Genomic DNA, 16,909 nt, shown 5'->3' with positions numbered 1-16,909 from the left:
AATAAATCCAATTTGAAACAGCGCCAAAACTGCTGAACTAAAAGCTGTTCTGAGCTTACATGCATACATGCGTGTATATTTGGTTACATACCCAAATGTAGTGGTTTCTCTTCAACTTAATTTTACATTTTTCGGTCATCTTTTGGTTTCATTTCAAAGCTTATAGTTCAGCTGTTTTGGCGCTGCTCATTATCCTACTTTTTAATTAGGGATATAATTAATAATATTAAATAACTAAAATTGATAGCTTAGATCTATTTAGATATTCGCATAATCTAGGGATTGCTTAATTTAATAATTATCGAGGGAAGCCAAATGAAGAGGTGGGATGGGAGAAGAAGAAGAAGAATGAAGTCCGTAATTGCAAATAATAATTTAAAAAAATATAGATCTTATAATAATCTATTCATTAAACTCTATTATTAGCAGTTTCTAAGACTATTATGTTATTTCTTTATTTTTTTAATCTCCCTCTTTTGTCAATAATTAGAACTTCAAATTTAAATTAATTATTACTAAATTATAAATAAATTAGTTTAGGAGAAGTTACAGACAGTTTAATATAGCATTATTTTAATTTTCGAATATAATTAGCTGGATTTTCTACTAATTTTAATTTGTAACCTAAAATACAAAACATAACCTAAGCAACAACAGTAAACATGATCAGAAATAGAAAAGTATCGGTAATACTAAGATTTTCTATAAGACAGGTACATAGGAATGTAAATTTTGTAATTTTAATGTAAAAAGTCTATTGTTTCAGTACCAAAGTCAAAGCAAGTTTAAAGTTTTGGGTAACGAGGAGGTAATACAAAATGTTGAAAATAATGTGTATTCTGCCAGAAGGCATCCTGGAATTGTTAAGCAGCCCACAAATGCATTACCTGATAACGTAGTTAAAAGTATAAGAAATATAATTGAAGGTATTATCATGTCTTTTATATAGTCAAACTTAAGTTTATTAATAATGTTTGATTAGATCATCCAATCAAATTGCTTGCTCAATCTGCTACTTTACTGAACAGGAAGTTATTAGGGCGATTACCACCAATGGAAGCTGAAGGAGTGTCAGAATTGAAGAGCAATATATTTGAAAAGGTGATGAGCAAGGAAGCTTCAAAAGTTGCACCAGACAAACTGGAGACTGATCAGTTTAAGCAGAAAGTCAAAGATAAAGTGATCAACATGTTGAAGGTGCATGTTTATAATTGGTCTCCAATTGTTTATGATGCTTACAACAGTCTTGTATATCTCATAGGAAGGTCTGCACCAGAGTATTCAGTACTAGTAAAGATATTCACTGAAATTCAATTGAGAGACAAAGACTTTAAACCTAGGAGTTTGTTTGATTTTGGATCTGGTGTTGGAACAGTCACCTGGTTAGCAAATTAAAAGAAATTATTAAAAAAAAAATGGAATCATTAATTGAAATTATTATTTTAGGGCTGCAAATATATTTTGGAAGCAAAACCTTTTTGAATATTATAACGTGGATACTTCTTCGTTCATGAACGATTTGGCGCAGATCATCCTGCAAGGTGGTAGAGGATCAAAGCAGTCGAATCTTAAAGGAGTTTATTACAGGCAGTTCATGCCTTCCAATAATGTAAGAATTTAATGAAGTTTAATATTTATAACTAATCCGTATATTATTTAGACGACTTACGATTTGGTTGTATCGGCTTATACTTTAATGGAATTACCTTCATTCCAAAGCAGAATGGAGGCTGTAATGAACTTGTGGAACAAAACGGAAAGGTATCTGATCATTGTGGAATTGGGAACTAAAGCCGGATTCAATGTAAAAATATAGATTCATACAAGTGCAAGAAAATATTATTTTAAGATTTTCAGATTATCAATGAGGCCAGAGATTTCGTGCTACAAATCAAAGATGAACGTAATAGGGGACACGTATTCAGTCCGGTATAGCGAATGTTTATTCATATTTTTCATAATTATGTTATACAATTTTTTTTATATTTTGTTCAGTGTCCGCACGATTTCGCGTGTCCCAAGTACATGAGCAGCAATTACGCCTGCAATTTCGAAGTGAACTTTATTAATTCATCCACATCCGAGAGAATGCAATTAATGAAGGAGCAATATTCTTACGTCGTGTTAAAAAAAGGTAAATCTGGGCAAATCTACAAGTGCAAGCAATAACAAGTGTTTTGGATTTAGGAGCAAGGGATGAACGTGATGAGAGGTGGCCGAGGGCCGTGAAGGAGACTTTGGTACGTTCCAAGCATAGTATTTGCAGATTGTGCACGGCGAACGGAAGTCTGGATGAGGTGATATTCACAGCATCGAAGCACGGAAAGTGAGTTACATCATTCAAACAGAAGTTATTTTTATAAATAAAATTATAATTTCCTTATTTTATTACAGAAGCACGTTCCATTGCGCTAGATCTACAAAATGGGGCGATAGACTACCGGTGACATTGACCACAAAATCAGAGGAAGACAACTAATAGTGTAACAGCAATAATATTAATAATAAAAAAGAAATTAATTTTAATTGTTATCATGAATATATGCTCCTCGCACTAAATATAAAAACTATATATCACTCTTTCCCTCTCTCATTTAGTTCACTTCTATTTAATATATTGGATAACTTAAAAATAAAATAAGACACTGTTTACTGTGGTTCAACCGATGTTCTCCTTGTTGCTTTTCCCAGAACGAAACTTCGGAGTCATCGGCAGTGTCACAGGTTTTGGTGGCACCGGCTTGATATCTTTGTAGAGCTTAATGGGTTGCGCCTTGTGCTCAGCCTCCTTTCGTAGCCTTGCCACTTCCATCTGGGCCAAAATCATCTCCTCCTCCTCCTTCTGCCTCATCAGTTCTTCGTTGCGTTCCTTCATCTCCTTCAGTTTCGCATCAAACTCGTCCCGTTCTTTGGCTCTCCTATCAGTGTTCAACGTGAATTCGGACACCTCGAGCAGAGGCCTCTCCTCCTTTTTCGGCACAAAAGGCTTAGCCTTCAGCACCAAAGCGGGACGCGCTTTGAATGGAGCCGGTTCCAAGATGGAATCATCGCTTTTCTAAAAAAAAAATTATAGAAAACAAAATTAGAATAAATGTGATAAATAAACTGGTGTAAATCTTACATTGGATTTTACGCTCTCCATAGAACCGTATCGCGTAACTTTGGGTTTTATTTGAGGGGCGGTTAAAATCTTTTTAGGCAAGGGATTCGCATGGAATACTCGAGCTTTCTTTTCCTCCTCGATTACCTAAAAAAACACAATAAACCATTACTAACTGAACTATTAAAAACGTTTGATTAACGCACTTTCTGTATATGCTGCTCTTTCTTCTGCAGAATTCGTTGATCTCTCATCTCGAAACTAAACGGCGCCGGCTTCGTCCTTGTCGCCGTGAATGGTTTCATCGGCTTCAACGGCTCTTCTTTCTTTATTACCTGCAATTAAACACGAAATAAATAACGATATAAATTAACAAATGTGAAAGCTTACCTTAGTTTTAGTTAATTTAGTGTAATTTAATAGTGAAGATTTGATGACTGGATTCGTGCACTCGTACACAGATTTTGGAACAGGCTTCGCGTGGAAATTATGTTCCTTGACAGGCGGCTCTTTTATCACCTTTTTCTTAACTTCTGTGAGTTTGAACGGTTCTGGGTTAGTGTTAGGCTTCCTCGTGCAAGGCCCCAATTTCGTAATACCTTGAAGCGCATTTACATTGACCGGATTCGCTTTATACATATGCCTATAACAACCAAACAAAAACAATTTAAGTAAACAATAAATATACTTTTTCAAAGGCACGTACTTTTTAGCCTCTTCGAATTCCTGCATCTGCCTCTCCTCGTACGTTAAAACATGAACATTCCTTTGGCGATTTTTCGATGTCAGTGCTGGTGATTTTGGGATGGTGCAAGCAATAGGTCCACTTTCAGTTGTCACCCTTTGTGTTCCCTTCGGTTTGCTCCTGAATCTGTCAGGTGTCATATTATGGAACTTATTTATTATCTCCGCCATGCTCACATATTTAGGATTCAACTGTTTTGGCTGAGATAAATAGTTGGACTGCAAATATTTTTTAAATAATTAATTAAAAAGAGGTTTGTTGATTGATTTACTAACCCGGAAATTTTGTTTTTGTAATCTAGAAGCACTGTTGGCTCTACCCCTCTTGTATTCAGAACAATCAATTTCAATTGATTTAGTCGAACCAGTATCAGGGTTGTTTAACTTCATGTTCTGCAAAGTGTTGCTGACATATTCCAATGGTTCCCTATCAACAGGCTTGTCTTGAGGCAGACACGACATGCTGAGGGATTTCCGCATGCCATTGCAAGCTAGTGGGGCTAAAGAATAATACATCAGTGATAAAAAAATAATACAATAAAAATAAACTAATTTACCTGGAGAGAAGTACTGGGAATCGCTGAAACTTTCAGTTGTGCTGCTCTCGTTCAGGTCTGGTCCACTGTCAGAGCTCTCAATATTCACAATGACCACCTTGTTATCACATTTGTTTGGGTTTTCATGGTCGAACTCTGCGGGAATCGAGATAAACGTTAACAACAAAGATCTTTGTTTTTTTTTTATTTGCATTTTACTAACCAAAGTATTCCTCGAGTTTGGATTTGTCCTCGTTTCCTGAAATTATGGTCTCGAAGTCCAAAAATTGGGGCGAATCGTAGTCGTAGTTCTCACCCATGCTTATCGTGAGGCTGCAGCGCGTTCTACACACGATTTGTTGTAGAAAAAAAATAATAATTCGGAATGCTGCCTGACAGTTAACACTGACGGTTACAAAAGATATTTGAGTTGAACTGACCGAAAAACTGACTCTTTATGCGCATGCGTCTTCAGCTATCGAAGCTCTTCCATTGGTCAGCTTTGTCGAGTTTAACCGAAGAAGAAGCGCCAATTACAAATTACGTAACTGTTGAAGAAAACATTAAATGCTGAACAAAATGCATGAATTATTTAAGTAAAGTATTTAAGTATATACTAAAAAACAATGTTATATATGATAATAATTACTGAAAAGTGCTATTTTTAATTGAATATGATTTTTTTTGCAATTTACTCTAATTATTATTTCATTGTATCAACGAGATGACTCGCCAATTTTAAATTAAATAGAATTCCTTATAAAAGGAAACACTTGTATCTTTTTTCAATTAATTTCTTCTTTTAAATGCTAGATACTTATTTCACACTTATAATAGTTTCTCAATAACATCAAATTAATTCTATTTAATGAAGCTTTTAGTAATGATCTTTGATTGAAAAGTTTTTTGAATACTTTTAAATTAGGAAAACCTTTTGAGGTAGATTTATTGGAGTATAATAACTAAAAGATTAAAGTAAAAGAAAATTTGTCTTCATTATGTTTTATTTCTTCTGTACATTTGCTTTATTGTCTGTTCTCTTCGATCCAATCCAAGTAATAGTGGACGCTGGTGTACACATCCGGTACACCTACAGCACAGTATGTAACCCAGGAAACGATACCAACTTGGGCACCGTTAGTATCGACCAATGGACCACCGGAATCTCCTGAGCATACGCCTTCTCCGTATCTGGTGAAGGTGCATATTTGAGAACTGTAGACGTTCCAGCCTTCGGCGGTTTGCAAAGCGTTGCAGGTGTCCCAATCCATGCTCTTCAGATGGATGAACCTGAGACCGTCGGGGACGGTTCCTGGGTAGCTGGTGGTACCCCAACCGCTGATCACGACATCGCTGTCACCCTTGATCAAAGAAGTAGGCAAAGATACGGGTTGAATGTTCTCGTTGAATTCCAAAGGAGTTGCCAATTTAATGATGGCAATATCGTTCAGCAGAGATTCTGCGTAATCTCCATGGACCCTGACGCTAGCAACTCTGTGTTCTTGACCTATTCCAGAGATCTGCACGGATCCAGCCTTGACGGACAGCAAAGACGGATAATAACTGCAATGTAATATCGCTGATAATCTCTGAAACCTCCCGTTCATTTAATTTAATTACCCTAAAACGCAGTGAGCAGCCGTCAGGATGGTGGTTTCATCGATGATAGATCCACCGCAGCGGAGGTAGTTCTGGTAAAGGATGGATATCTGGTATGGAAATTGACCCAAGACGGCTTCATCTCCACCAAGAATTTTGGTTCCTGGGGCAGCTGTAAATAGGAATTAACACCTACTGTTCAACTACAAATTGAAAAATTCTTACCCAAAATAGCGGTGAGACCGCAAAGTACTAGAAATAAAGACCTCATCTCCGGTCTATACTTTTGTATGCAATGAATGAAAATGATCGAATCCGGTCATTTTATACAGTAAATTTCAAAGATTACGCACGTATCCTAAATCAATCTGTAATTAGTATTTGCAAGATAAACTTGTTTTTCTTTTTAAATAAAACATTCCTCAAGTGGTGGCATTTATTGTATTATCAGTTTATTTGTTACTATTTACCAACAAAATTAGATTTGAATAATTTTATTATAATTTTACAAAAAATACAAAACACATTTTCTAGAAATATTTAAAACATGATATGAATTCGGTTTTACTCATTGAATATTTACTTTGAAACTTAAAATAATTAAATAATAATATTATTAGATAATGCTGAAAACAGATAAATAATGCACTGATGCACTTTAGCAATTGTTGTTCAAACAATCGTACAAAATTTTAGTTAGTAAACAGAAAAAGACTGATAATGTAAGCACGCCACTTGAACTTATCTTGAGTGTTGTAAAAAAATCTAATTTAAGAATTAATCAATCTGTAATCTTTTTACAATTTTTTGTATAAAAACGGTTGCAAGTTCGACGTTTGCTATATTGCTAAGCGAAATGCAGAAAGTAACATTCTTAGTGCTGTGCGGTTTAACCGCAATCTTGGGTAAGTTTTGTAGACTCTGCTTGTTGTTTCTTAATTGATTGCTTTGGTTTTTCTGAAGCCGTGCCTACGTCCAAGGTGGGATCCAGAATCGTTGGAGGCGAAGAAGCTGTTCTTGGACAGTTCCCATACCAGGTTGCCATCAGATACGACTACTGGCATCTTTGCGCTGGATCCATCCTAGATGAGACCACCATCCTCACCGCCGGACACTGCGTCAAGGAGTAAGAGAGTTTATTGCAAGTTTTATGACAAAGTTATACTAATTTGTTTGATCTTAGTTCTCATCCATCCGAGATGACTGTCGTTGCTGGAACCATCCACCTTACCGGAGAAGCTCAAGAGAGGAGGATCAAGAGCGTCAGGTTGCACGGAAAGTTCGCCGTCTCTTTGGAGAACGACATTGCTATCTTGAAGCTGTCCGATCCATTGCAATTCAACGAGTACGTAAAACCCGTTGAATTGCCAACCGCCTCCATCAAAGCCAACAGCGATGTTGTGTTGAGCGGATGGGGTCTCACCAGCTACCCAGGAAGCGTTCCCGACGGTCTCAGGTTCATCAGACTGAAGACCATGGACAGCGAGACCTGCAATCGTATGCAAAGCTGGGAAGTCTTCGGCTCCCAAGTCTGCACCATGACCAAGGCCGGAGAGGGAGTCTGCCAAGGCGATTCCGGCGGCCCATTGGTCGATGTCAACGACTTCACCCAAGTGGGTATCGTCTCCTGGGGTACCATGTGTGCTGTCGGAGACCCAGACGTCTACACCAGCGTCTACCACTTCTTGGACTGGATCGAAGAGAACAGACATTAAATCAAATAAATTCGACAATAAATACATTACATAATTAACAAACACATTATTATTTTCCCTATCCATATAATATACATTTCCAATAAATGATTACGCAATTAACAAAATTTATAAACGGACTTGGGTTTGATTATAAAATATTAAATTATCGGTTCATATCCGATGTCTCAAAAGAGGAACCCAATTGATAATGCGCAGAGATTAGACATATCCTAAATCAATCTAAATTATGGATTTCCGATGATGATTCGCTATCATTTCAAGTAGTGGAATTTATTGCATTATCAGTTTATATTGTTCTGTTTACTAACAAAGAATATTCGAGTCGAGACAAAGTGCAGAAATTATTATCAATCAGTCACTAATTATTTGCTAAAAAAGTATTGAAAAAAAAGTAATGAAGACCAACGACAATTATTCGTAGAGTTTTATCAAGATTTTAATATTATACAAAAATAATCACATTAAATCAATTTATTAAGGAAAAATAGATATAATTATTAATAATTGAAATTATCTATATTATTTTTGTTTACACTTGATATATTTATTAATAGATTCAAAATAAAACTAATTATATATTTATAAATTTATATATATATACTTTTTGAAAATTTCGACAAGGAAAAGTTTCGGTTAGGAAGTGCAATGATAATAATTTTGTTTGTAATCAATCAACGTAATCTCATTTATCATTTTAAGTATCTCTAATTTGAGATTTTTTTGCTTGAATCTAAAAATATCTGTTTATCGACCCAAATTTATTTATTTACTTGCAAGTGTTTTGAAACAATCATAATTTGTTGTGTTGTGTTTTATTCAAAATGATAGTAGTAAGGATTGTTTTGGGAGACAGATATAAAGATGTATTTTGGAATTAAATTTATTTGTTTAAGAAATACATGAGTGTTTAGTGCCTGTTCTCTTCGATCCAGTCCAAGAAGTGGTAGACACTGGTGTAGACATCTGGATCTCCGACAGCGCAGAAGGTTCCCCATGAGACGATACCGACTTGGGCACCGTTGGCATCGACCAATGGGCCACCGGAATCTCCCTGACAGGTGCCCTCTCCGGCCTTGGTGAAGGTGCAGACTTGAGAGCTGAAGACTTCCCAGTTTTGCAGGCGGTTGCAGGTCTCGCTATCCATGGTCTTCAGGTTGATAAACCTGAGGCCGTCCGGGACGTTTCCTGGGTAGCTGGTAGTTCCCCATCCGCTCAAAAGGACCTCGCTGTCTCCCTTGATGGAGGTGGTTGGCAAGACAATTGGTTTCACGTTCTCGTTGAACTTCAACGGGGTGGTCAGCTTCAAGATAGCAATGTCGTTCTCCAAAGAGACGGCGAACTTTCCGTGTAACCTGACGCTGTTGATTTTGCTCTCTTGACCCTCACCGGAAAGATGGATGGTTCCGGCGATGACGGTCATCTGGGATGGGTGAGAACTACGATCAAATAAATTAATATAACAATCTAGCAAATAAACACTCTTACTCCTTGACGCAGTGTCCGGCGGTGAGGATGGTGGTCGCGTCGAGGATGGAACCTCCGCAGAGATGCCAGTTGTCGTATCTGATGGCAACTTGGTATGGGAACTGACCAAGGGTGGCTGCGGAACCACCGATGACTCTGGATCCCAACTTGGTTGGAGGTCCAGCTGAAACAAAGAAAAATCAATTAATCAACAAAACAAGTATATGTGTATGTAACTTACCCAAGATTGCGGTCAGACCGCAGAGAACTACGAATGTTACTTTCTGCATCTCGACATATAATACAAATAAATCACAAACAATTCTACCTTTTATACCCTCACAGAAAAATTGATTACAATTAGATTAATTTTTAAATTGATTTTTTTTCCGTTTCGCGGTGTCAATGATAACATTAAGTTCAAGTGTTCAGTTTATTTCATTATCAGATTCATATATCGACATTTATGTACTAATTAAATACAAATTAAATTACGTTTTTACTAAGAATCTAATTATGATGGAACATGAAGACGCTTTTGAAAAAAAAATCAACTTTGACAGAGTTTTACACTAAAATAATAATAAATATGTACATAATAACGCCTATATATTAAACTTTAAATTGAGTTTTCATTTTTCTATTGTAACACGACAGTGCTCATGTACAAAAAACAAGATTATACAAAATCTTCTACTTCGGCAGGGCGTGTGTCCGTAACGTGGGAAGGTTTAGTGCGCCACTTCCTTCTGAGAGGAATAACTCTTACAACTGCTTCCTCAGATCAGCACTCTTCTTCTCCTTAGCTCCTCTAGAGCACCAACACCGTCCTCTTGGAGCTCTTATATCTATAATTTCTTCTCAAGTGGAGACCTTAACCGTCTTCTTTCGCGGTTCGCTGCGGTCTCCCAGAATTTTGGAAACATAGTTGCACCGTGGAGCGTAGTTGCAGCGTTGTCTATTTTACCATGTTACACTATTTAGAATATGTGATCATCGAGTTATAAAGAAGAAACTGCTTTTTGAGCCTATAAACTTTTTTTTCTACTTTGTCAAGGTTTTATAACTGAACAGCAATAGCTATAAATCACACATATTAAAGTCCATATTTTACTTTAATTATAGTATTAGTATCGTTTAATTAGCTTGCTATATTTTGATTAATAAATTCTAACTTGAAATAGACATTAATGATGTAATCCGATGTTTATTAGTAATAAATTTGTATCACTTTCAAATATCGGTAAATCATATGCAACAATAATAAAATAAAAACAATGTCATAAACCAGTAATAGCTATAATATTTATCGCACACTTTAAATTCAAAATTAAAATTAAACTCTATTTTTTTTTTGTATGTGTTATTTTTGTACTAAATTTAATTGAAGTGGAAAAATAAAAATTACGCCAAAATAGATTTCGTGGATATATATAAAGGAGCCGAAATAGTTGTAGAGTACAGTTTTCATTAACTATATCCATCATGATTGCTCAACTAGCGATCGCGTTTATCGTGGCTTGTCTGCAGTTGACTTCTGGTGAGATTTATTTGAGAAAATTTTAATTCGTTCAATTATAATTATTTATTCTTGCAGCTCAAGAAGGTAGGATTGTGGGAGGATACAGTGCTGGCGTTGGACAGTTTCCTCATCAGATCTCTTTGAGATACGGAGGACTTCACGTCTGCGGCGGAGCACTCCTCGATGAATTCACCGTTTTGACTGCAGCTCACTGCGTTATCAAGTATGTCGAATATTGTTGCTGATAAAAAAATGATCTTTTAACTTTTCTTTGTTAGCTACAACCCAGGCAGTTTGACCGTTATCGCTGGTACTCTTTACCTTTCGCAAGGCGGACAAAGCAGCGATGTCAGCCACTACATAGTGCACGAGCAGTACAACCAGGCTTGGTCTCAGCACGACGTCGCCATTATCAAACTGAGGTCCGGATTTCATTTCGATGGAACCATTGCAGCCGTTCCATTGCCGTATTCGGATATCGACGAAGATATTGATGTAACTGTGAGCGGTTGGGGTATGACCACTTTTCCAGGAAACTATCCCGATCGTCTTCAATACATCGACGTGAGGACGTTGAGCGTTCCCAAATGCCAGCAGTTGCAAACGGCAAAGCCCGTGATCAGCTCGCAGCTCTGCACTTTCACCGGTTACGGACAGGGAGTGTGCCATGGTGATTCCGGTGGTCCTCTGGTCGACACCTATGGATATCTTGTCGGAATTGTCAACTGGGGAATCCCGTGCGGCGTCGGCGTTCCCGATGTCTTCCTGAGGGTATACTCTTACTTGGACTGGATCGACTACAACAGACATTAAACAACGCATCTTTTAACCAGAAATACAATAAAAAAATACATTAGCAATACATTTATTTCAATTTTTTGTACCTTCAATTTGAACCAACTGTAGGTAACAAAGTTCAATGATTCTTGTAACAAAATTTTTCCGAGATACTGTTTCCCAATATTAGAAAGTTGAAATACTTACAAACTTGATATTCATAATATGCAGACAGTCGTACATGGACTTTCTCAATTTCCCGTTTTATGGATTTTAATTAAATTAAATCTTTTATTGATTTATAAAATTTTTCAAAATCTATTAAATAATCAAAGTTATACAATCTGCTTTTGAATCATCATTATCAAAACTTAATAATATTACGTGATATTTAAATTTGTTAAGTATTAGCGTTCATAATCACTTATACACTAAATTGGAAATAGTTCTTCAACGTGCAAATTCTTTTGAATTGTAATGTTTAGTTTTTTTTTTTTTTTGAAAAATTATTAACATCCATTATCGTTGCCTCAATCTTCATTTATATTGTTTTCTATGCAAAGTTCATATGTATTTATTCTAATAAAGATCATTACAGACAAAAGAAATGGAAGTCTAGTAGAACGGAGATGATTTTCCAGAGTAATAACTGTTAACAATACGCAGATTTACACAAAGAGCACGCTTGACAAATTCATAAAATTGCATACATCTAATGGATCTAAATATAAATAAACGTGTTGTACATTTAAATAAGAAATCGTGTTTCAATACAATTTACACGCGATTAAGAAATTATGTAATAAATCAAAAAATAAAAATGATTATCTGGAGCACTTGTTGTTTTCGGTTCGGAAATAAACTTGCTTGAAGTGTATACAAATTCGAGAGGATTAAGATAACAAACAACAATAATAATAACGAGAAACATTATGAAGTTATTGAGTTACAAATTATGCAATTTATTTTGGAAATTTAAAGGTAAAAAGATGCAAATTTTACTTTCTTCTTACCAAAAAAAAAATACTTTTTACTTTCTTCGGGTTGATTGGAAAATGCTTTAATTTTGGTGAATTCACGTCGCGTACATTGAATTCGCGCGCGCGTTGAGACAATGACCATGAAAGCGATTTTCATTGCCATGCACGATGAAGATTTGGCCTACAAAGGTCACTTTCTGTAATAACGAATTCAAAAAATGTACCATGTGCAATTTATATATAAAAGCTGCGAATTTCCAAACGGTAGGCACACACCGGCATCGCACTTTGTGGAGCGATCTCATCTAAAATGAAAATATTTGTAAGTAAACTTTTACAACTGTTGAATTACAGATTTTATTAATTTTTTTTTGGGGTGACTTTCAGATTCAGATCCTGATCGGTTTCATTGTATTGATCGGAATTAGAAGAGCTTGCTGCGTTTACCAACCGCCCAGAAATAAGTTAGTAAATTTCCTTTGAAACTTTTTGTATATTAAATTGTGTTTGGATGATTTTTCAGTTTGGTGTTACCTAAGAGTGGAGGAGGGTCGAGCGCGGACGGATTTTGGAAGGCGAAGACACAATGGAAAGCGTACTGGGTGAAAGATTGGGTGGAAAAAAAGGTACGGCAGATGATGATGATAAACTGAAAGCGCTCGCGTTTATTTGCGCACTTTTAATTAGTGTTAAGTGAAAGAAAGTGATTCTAGCAAATTTTCTTTTCGTATCCATTACATTTTCTTTTTATTTCGGGAAGAAGTCGCACGAAAAACAATAGAAAACACTGCATGAATAAATACGCAGTCAACTTTTTGTTGATTCGGAAAATGTCTCGAGCGGCGAAAGTGCTTCCTGCTTCCGGATTTTTCGCTGTTTGCGCTAATCGTTAACATCTGGATTTGAATTGTTTCCTATACGATTACGAATCAATTGATTTTGTAGTTAACAGTCTATGATTTTTCTTTATTTTTTTTCAAAGGTTTTCGTGCCCGTTTGGAAAAAAGTCTGGGGTCCAATAGAGGTAAAAGAGTGGGTACCAACTGGGGCGGCGAGGCCACATCCTGGGGGATGGAAGCAGTCCGCAACAATTCACTGATGGTGGAGAACATCGCCAAGTACAATTACACGATGCTAGTGCTGCTCAAATCCGCCGTTCCCCAGCGATAACTTAGCCACAGACATTCCTAAACTATTTATTTATTTATTTTTAATCTATATATCCATATTTATGTTTAATTAGGAAACAAAATTATAAAAGTGTTAAACTATTAACGTCGTTTTCCTGTTATTTATTGCTACCTGCACTGCATCACTATTGACATTGATACAATCCGTTTATAAATCGTTTGAAACTTTCTATCGATATCCCGCTGCGATACACTAATAACAATCCATTCTCTAATCCACAAAAAACCTAATTCATCCATCTAAATTATACTTTGATATCAATCTAATCTTAATCTGCAATCTATTCCGGACGTACTTCTAACACATTCATCGAATACTAATTTAATTATAAGTGCTTTCAATGTTTTGTAACTGGATTAAACAAACTCCTGAAATATTCTATATAAATACATTTAATTCCATATAGAATTTAATGTAACTACATTTTTTTTCTAAATAGATTTATTGAATATGAAGATACTTTCTCGAGATATAAGAATTTATTGTTCTTGGACATCAGACAATGTAAAATAAAAATTCTCTCTCTATATTCTTTTTCAATTTGCATATTCGATTTGCAATTCTACTAAAGATGTGTCTTCTTCAGCTGAATCACGTTCGATAAAATTTATGTTGTAGATGTCATCGTTGGATATTTCTTCTAGTTCATCTTATGAAGAAAGTGTACATTTTCGTAGACGTTGTCGTCGTGAAAGCTTGGCGGCATCGCCGAAAGCAGTCCAGGACTTTGAGGAGAAATAGAAACCCAGAGGAAAACTTTCAAAACAAAACGGCAACACGAAAATAACGTTGCCAAATAAATCAGGTGCACGTAGATATTCCTAAATCGGAACAGAGCGCACGTTTTATTTTCGTTTGTCCTTTCACTTTTATCCCGACCTGCGACTTCGAGTCAAGTTAAGTAACTCTCACCTTCTTCTCTTTCTTTTTCTTTTTCTTCTCCTCTTTCAGTTGAAGCAGCACCAAAAGGCTGAGAGGATAAAACCAAATAATCAGTGAAAGTGTCTTTTAATTGGCTTAATTGACGCGTCGTTGAGTAATCGCGAAGCTGACGCCCACGACATAATTTCTTCGGTAAACAACACTTGGAATGCTTTCACCTCGGACAAATAAAGAGCGTTCGTTTGTAATTTTTTTTTTATTTTTATATATGTAAAAAAAAAACAAAAATTGTATAACAAATAATAATACGCACAGGCACTCTCAAACATAAAAAAAAAAACAAATAATTATATAATACACAATTAAAAAGGTACTAAAACTTAATCAATGTCAGTCGAAAGTTCGTTAGGTGAGAAGTTAGGTGGAAAATATTATTTACAATTGGGTTACGAGGGGAAGGAAGATGGAGGAGTCGCAATTACGAAGGAAATTGCCAATTTGATTGTAGCTGTTTCTGCTGTTGTTGTTGGACGTTGCTTGTCGTTTGTTGTACTTGTTCTTGGGTGTTTCGCTTGAAGATTTCGTTGGTTTTGACGCCCTGCTGAGCGGGAGAACCCTTTCGATCCCATCCACCGCCGTGCTGCTCCTCGTGATGGTGATGGTCGTGATGGTCGGGCGTAGGGAACCACTCCTGGATAATCACAGGCTTCCAGATTTCCTTCCAACCAGGAACCCAGATCTGCTTCCAGTCTGGCACCCAAATCTGCTTCCAAGCCTCCTTCCATTTCAGCTTCTTGTCTGTGACCCAAATCTGTTTCTTCTCGGTCCGCCAGATCTGTTTCCAGGCTTCCTTCCATTCCAGCTTCTTGTCGCTAACCCAAATTTGCTTTTTCTCGGTGCGCCAGATCTGCTTCCAAGCTTCCTTCCACTCCAACTTCTTGTCGCTCACCCAGATCTGCTTTTTGACCGTCTTCCATTCCTGCTTCCAGTCTTCCTTCCATTCCAACTTCTTGTCCGGAATCCAGATTTGCTTCTTCTCAGTCTTCCAATACTTCTTCCAGATCGGCTTCCACACTAACTTCTTCTTCCAGACATCGTGCGCGGTGTATTCGTTGCCGTGATGATCCTTTCCTAAGAAATGTTCACCGGGAATTCCGACTTTGTGCCATTCCGGGATCCAGTGCTTCTTCCACGCCGGCACCTGATAGTCCTTCCACGCGGGCACCTGAATTTCCTTCCAGACGGGCTTCCATATCTTCTTCCACTGCGGCACCTGGATTTCCTTCCATGCCGGCACCTGAATCTGCTTCCAGACCGGTTTCCAGATCTTCTTCCAATCGGGCACCTGGATCTCCTTCCATGCTGGCACCTGAATCTGCTTCCAGACCGGCTTCCAAATCTTCTTCCAATCCGGCACCTTTATCTCCTTCCACGCCGGGACCTGAACCGGGACCCAGATGGGCTTGTAGTACTTCTTCCAGGACGGCTTCCAGATCTGTTTCTTCGCCGGTTTCCAGATCTTCTTCCAGCCCTTCTTCCAGGTCACCTTCTTCTTCCAATACCCCGGATCGTGGTGATGCTCATCGTGGTGATGCTCGTCGTGATGATGATGTTCATCGATAACAGGATGGTGATCTACTACGTGGTGCTCCTCGACCTGAGGAGCGTAATCATAACCAACACGTTTTTCAGCAACTCTATAAACAAAACAAACAAATAAAAACATATTACAGAAAACAACAATAACCAATAACTCACTGTTGCGTTTGAACAATTTGTTTATTCTGTTGTTGTTGTTGTTGTTGCAATGGTTCCACCGCTTTGCTGAGTATTAGCGCAGCTTGCAGAAGCACGACTAGGGTCACCTGCAAACACAAATATATATATAATCAAATTATCTCACCAATTAAACAAACTGAACTACTAAAAATCCGAAATCAACAAAAAATATAATAAACGTATCGCGATTGAAACTAGTTTTGGCAAACAAGATGAGAGAAGTCGTGGCTTTCACCGGGTTATCAAAAGAGATCTCGCAGACAAATAAAAAAACAAAATCGGGACGCGAAGTGCACTCGAATTACAGATACGAGGCGCTAATCAACAGAACCGACGCTAACCGTTGAAACAATAATGAAAGAAGATTTCACCGGAGGAAATGGCAAATAGAAAATCGCACTATTGATAAATTGTATTTGGAAATGTAGTTGTTAAAAAAAATATATGTTTTTTTTGTTTTGAAAAATGTATCACTGACCACTAGGTTCCTATGGACCCTCATATTTGATAGGAACCACGGGACCAAAAGGATTGTATTGAAGTTCTTCTTCGGAAGAAAAACCGTTAACTCATGACTCCGAAGAGGCCGCAGAATATTTTATAGTCCACCACTAAAG

General features: G+C 36.9%; 6 protein-coding genes across 6 annotated transcripts; 2 read left to right on the top strand and 4 right to left on the bottom strand.

Annotated features, from left to right (window-relative positions):
- Positions 1–574: 574 nt before the first annotated feature.
- On the top strand, positions 575–2,485 carry LOC108564294 (methyltransferase-like protein 17, mitochondrial). The gene is made up of 9 exons (XM_017923292.1): positions 575–713; positions 767–926; positions 983–1,382; positions 1,447–1,609; positions 1,661–1,804; positions 1,858–1,929; positions 1,996–2,134; positions 2,188–2,326; positions 2,395–2,485. The coding sequence occupies exons 1-9, from the start codon at positions 663–665 to the stop codon at positions 2,477–2,479; spliced, it is 1,353 nt and encodes a 450-aa protein (XP_017778781.1). The 5' UTR covers positions 575–662; the 3' UTR covers positions 2,480–2,485.
- On the bottom strand, positions 2,352–4,794 carry LOC108564293 (targeting protein for Xklp2 homolog). Its single transcript, XM_017923291.1, has 8 exons — positions 4,604–4,794; positions 4,402–4,536; positions 4,121–4,344; positions 3,807–4,063; positions 3,491–3,743; positions 3,307–3,435; positions 3,122–3,247; positions 2,352–3,055 (listed from the first exon to the last, which is right to left on the bottom strand). The coding sequence occupies exons 1-8, from the start codon at positions 4,698–4,700 to the stop codon at positions 2,660–2,662; spliced, it is 1,617 nt and encodes a 538-aa protein (XP_017778780.1). The 5' UTR covers positions 4,701–4,794; the 3' UTR covers positions 2,352–2,659.
- Positions 4,795–5,356: 562 nt separating this feature from the next.
- LOC108564296 (chymotrypsin-2-like) lies at positions 5,357–6,288 on the bottom strand. The gene is made up of 3 exons (XM_017923294.1): positions 6,205–6,288; positions 6,001–6,151; positions 5,357–5,943 (listed from the first exon to the last, which is right to left on the bottom strand). Exons 1-3 carry the CDS (start codon positions 6,248–6,250, stop codon positions 5,406–5,408), a joined length of 735 nt encoding a protein of 244 aa, XP_017778783.1. The 5' UTR covers positions 6,251–6,288; the 3' UTR covers positions 5,357–5,405.
- Positions 6,289–6,814: 526 nt separating this feature from the next.
- Positions 6,815–13,610, top strand: LOC108564292 (transmembrane protease serine 9-like). Its single transcript, XM_017923290.1, has 9 exons — positions 6,815–6,884; positions 6,943–7,105; positions 7,163–7,689; positions 9,195–9,339; positions 10,601–10,701; positions 10,759–10,906; positions 10,962–11,480; positions 12,858–12,904; positions 13,423–13,610. The coding sequence occupies exons 1-9, from the start codon at positions 6,836–6,838 to the stop codon at positions 13,608–13,610; spliced, it is 1,887 nt and encodes a 628-aa protein (XP_017778779.1). The 5' UTR covers positions 6,815–6,835.
- On the bottom strand, positions 8,562–9,489 carry LOC108564295 (chymotrypsin-1-like). The gene is made up of 3 exons (XM_017923293.1): positions 9,403–9,489; positions 9,183–9,345; positions 8,562–9,133 (listed from the first exon to the last, which is right to left on the bottom strand). Exons 1-3 carry the CDS (start codon positions 9,449–9,451, stop codon positions 8,605–8,607), a joined length of 741 nt encoding a protein of 246 aa, XP_017778782.1. The 5' UTR covers positions 9,452–9,489; the 3' UTR covers positions 8,562–8,604.
- Positions 13,611–14,928: 1,318 nt separating the features above from the next.
- LOC108564291 lies at positions 14,929–16,378 on the bottom strand (the record flags this gene model as incomplete). The annotated part of the gene is made up of 2 exons (XM_017923289.1): positions 14,929–16,210; positions 16,272–16,378. Coding segments are annotated over 2 exons (1,326 nt in total), but the record flags the coding sequence as incomplete, so codon positions are not given.
- Between the last annotated feature and the right edge of the window lie 531 nt (positions 16,379–16,909).

The sequence above is a fragment of the Nicrophorus vespilloides genome, unplaced genomic scaffold (genome assembly GCF_001412225.1).
Source record: "Nicrophorus vespilloides isolate i.1.1-1 unplaced genomic scaffold, Nicve_v1.0, whole genome shotgun sequence".
NCBI lineage: Eukaryota > Metazoa > Arthropoda > Insecta > Coleoptera > Silphidae > Nicrophorus > Nicrophorus vespilloides.
Note: the sequence above shows the minus strand (reverse complement) of the source record. Positions and strands in the feature narration are given on the sequence as shown.

What these genes read in the sequence shown, in the direction of transcription:
- LOC108564294 (XM_017923292.1), top strand. Translation starts at nt 663, where the DNA reads ATGATCAGAAATAGAAAAGTATCGGTAATACTAAGATTTTCTATAAGA. An exon ending in AGTTCATGCCTTCCAATAAT is followed by an intron (nt 1,610 to 1,660) that starts GTAAGAATTTAA and finishes TATATTATTTAG; the next exon opens with ACGACTTACGATTTGGTTGT. An exon ending in TTACGTCGTGTTAAAAAAAG is followed by an intron (nt 2,135 to 2,187) that starts GTAAATCTGGGC and finishes TTTTGGATTTAG; the next exon opens with GAGCAAGGGATGAACGTGAT.
- LOC108564295 (XM_017923293.1), bottom strand. Translation starts at nt 9,451, where the DNA reads ATGCAGAAAGTAACATTCGTAGTTCTCTGCGGTCTGACCGCAATCTTG. An exon ending in CGGTCTGACCGCAATCTTGG is followed by an intron (nt 9,346 to 9,402) that starts GTAAGTTACATA and finishes TCTTTGTTTCAG; the next exon opens with CTGGACCTCCAACCAAGTTG. An exon ending in GCCGGACACTGCGTCAAGGA is followed by an intron (nt 9,134 to 9,182) that starts GTAAGAGTGTTT and finishes ATTTGATCGTAG; the next exon opens with TTCTCACCCATCCCAGATGA.
- LOC108564293 (XM_017923291.1), bottom strand. Translation starts at nt 4,700, where the DNA reads ATGGGTGAGAACTACGACTACGATTCGCCCCAATTTTTGGACTTCGAG. An exon ending in TACAAAAACAAAATTTCCGG is followed by an intron (nt 4,064 to 4,120) that starts GTTAGTAAATCA and finishes AAATATTTGCAG; the next exon opens with TCCAACTATTTATCTCAGCC. An exon ending in AAGAGCAGCATATACAGAAA is followed by an intron (nt 3,248 to 3,306) that starts GTGCGTTAATCA and finishes GTGTTTTTTTAG; the next exon opens with GTAATCGAGGAGGAAAAGAA.
- LOC108564292 (XM_017923290.1), top strand. Translation starts at nt 6,836, where the DNA reads ATGCAGAAAGTAACATTCTTAGTGCTGTGCGGTTTAACCGCAATCTTG. An exon ending in GCCGGACACTGCGTCAAGGA is followed by an intron (nt 7,106 to 7,162) that starts GTAAGAGAGTTT and finishes GTTTGATCTTAG; the next exon opens with TTCTCATCCATCCGAGATGA. An exon ending in GCAGCTCACTGCGTTATCAA is followed by an intron (nt 10,907 to 10,961) that starts GTATGTCGAATA and finishes TTTCTTTGTTAG; the next exon opens with CTACAACCCAGGCAGTTTGA.
- LOC108564296 (XM_017923294.1), bottom strand. Translation starts at nt 6,250, where the DNA reads ATGAGGTCTTTATTTCTAGTACTTTGCGGTCTCACCGCTATTTTGG. An exon ending in CGGTCTCACCGCTATTTTGG is followed by an intron (nt 6,152 to 6,204) that starts GTAAGAATTTTT and finishes TCCTATTTACAG; the next exon opens with CTGCCCCAGGAACCAAAATT. An exon ending in GCTGCTCACTGCGTTTTAGG is followed by an intron (nt 5,944 to 6,000) that starts GTAATTAAATTA and finishes ATTACATTGCAG; the next exon opens with TTATTATCCGTCTTTGCTGT.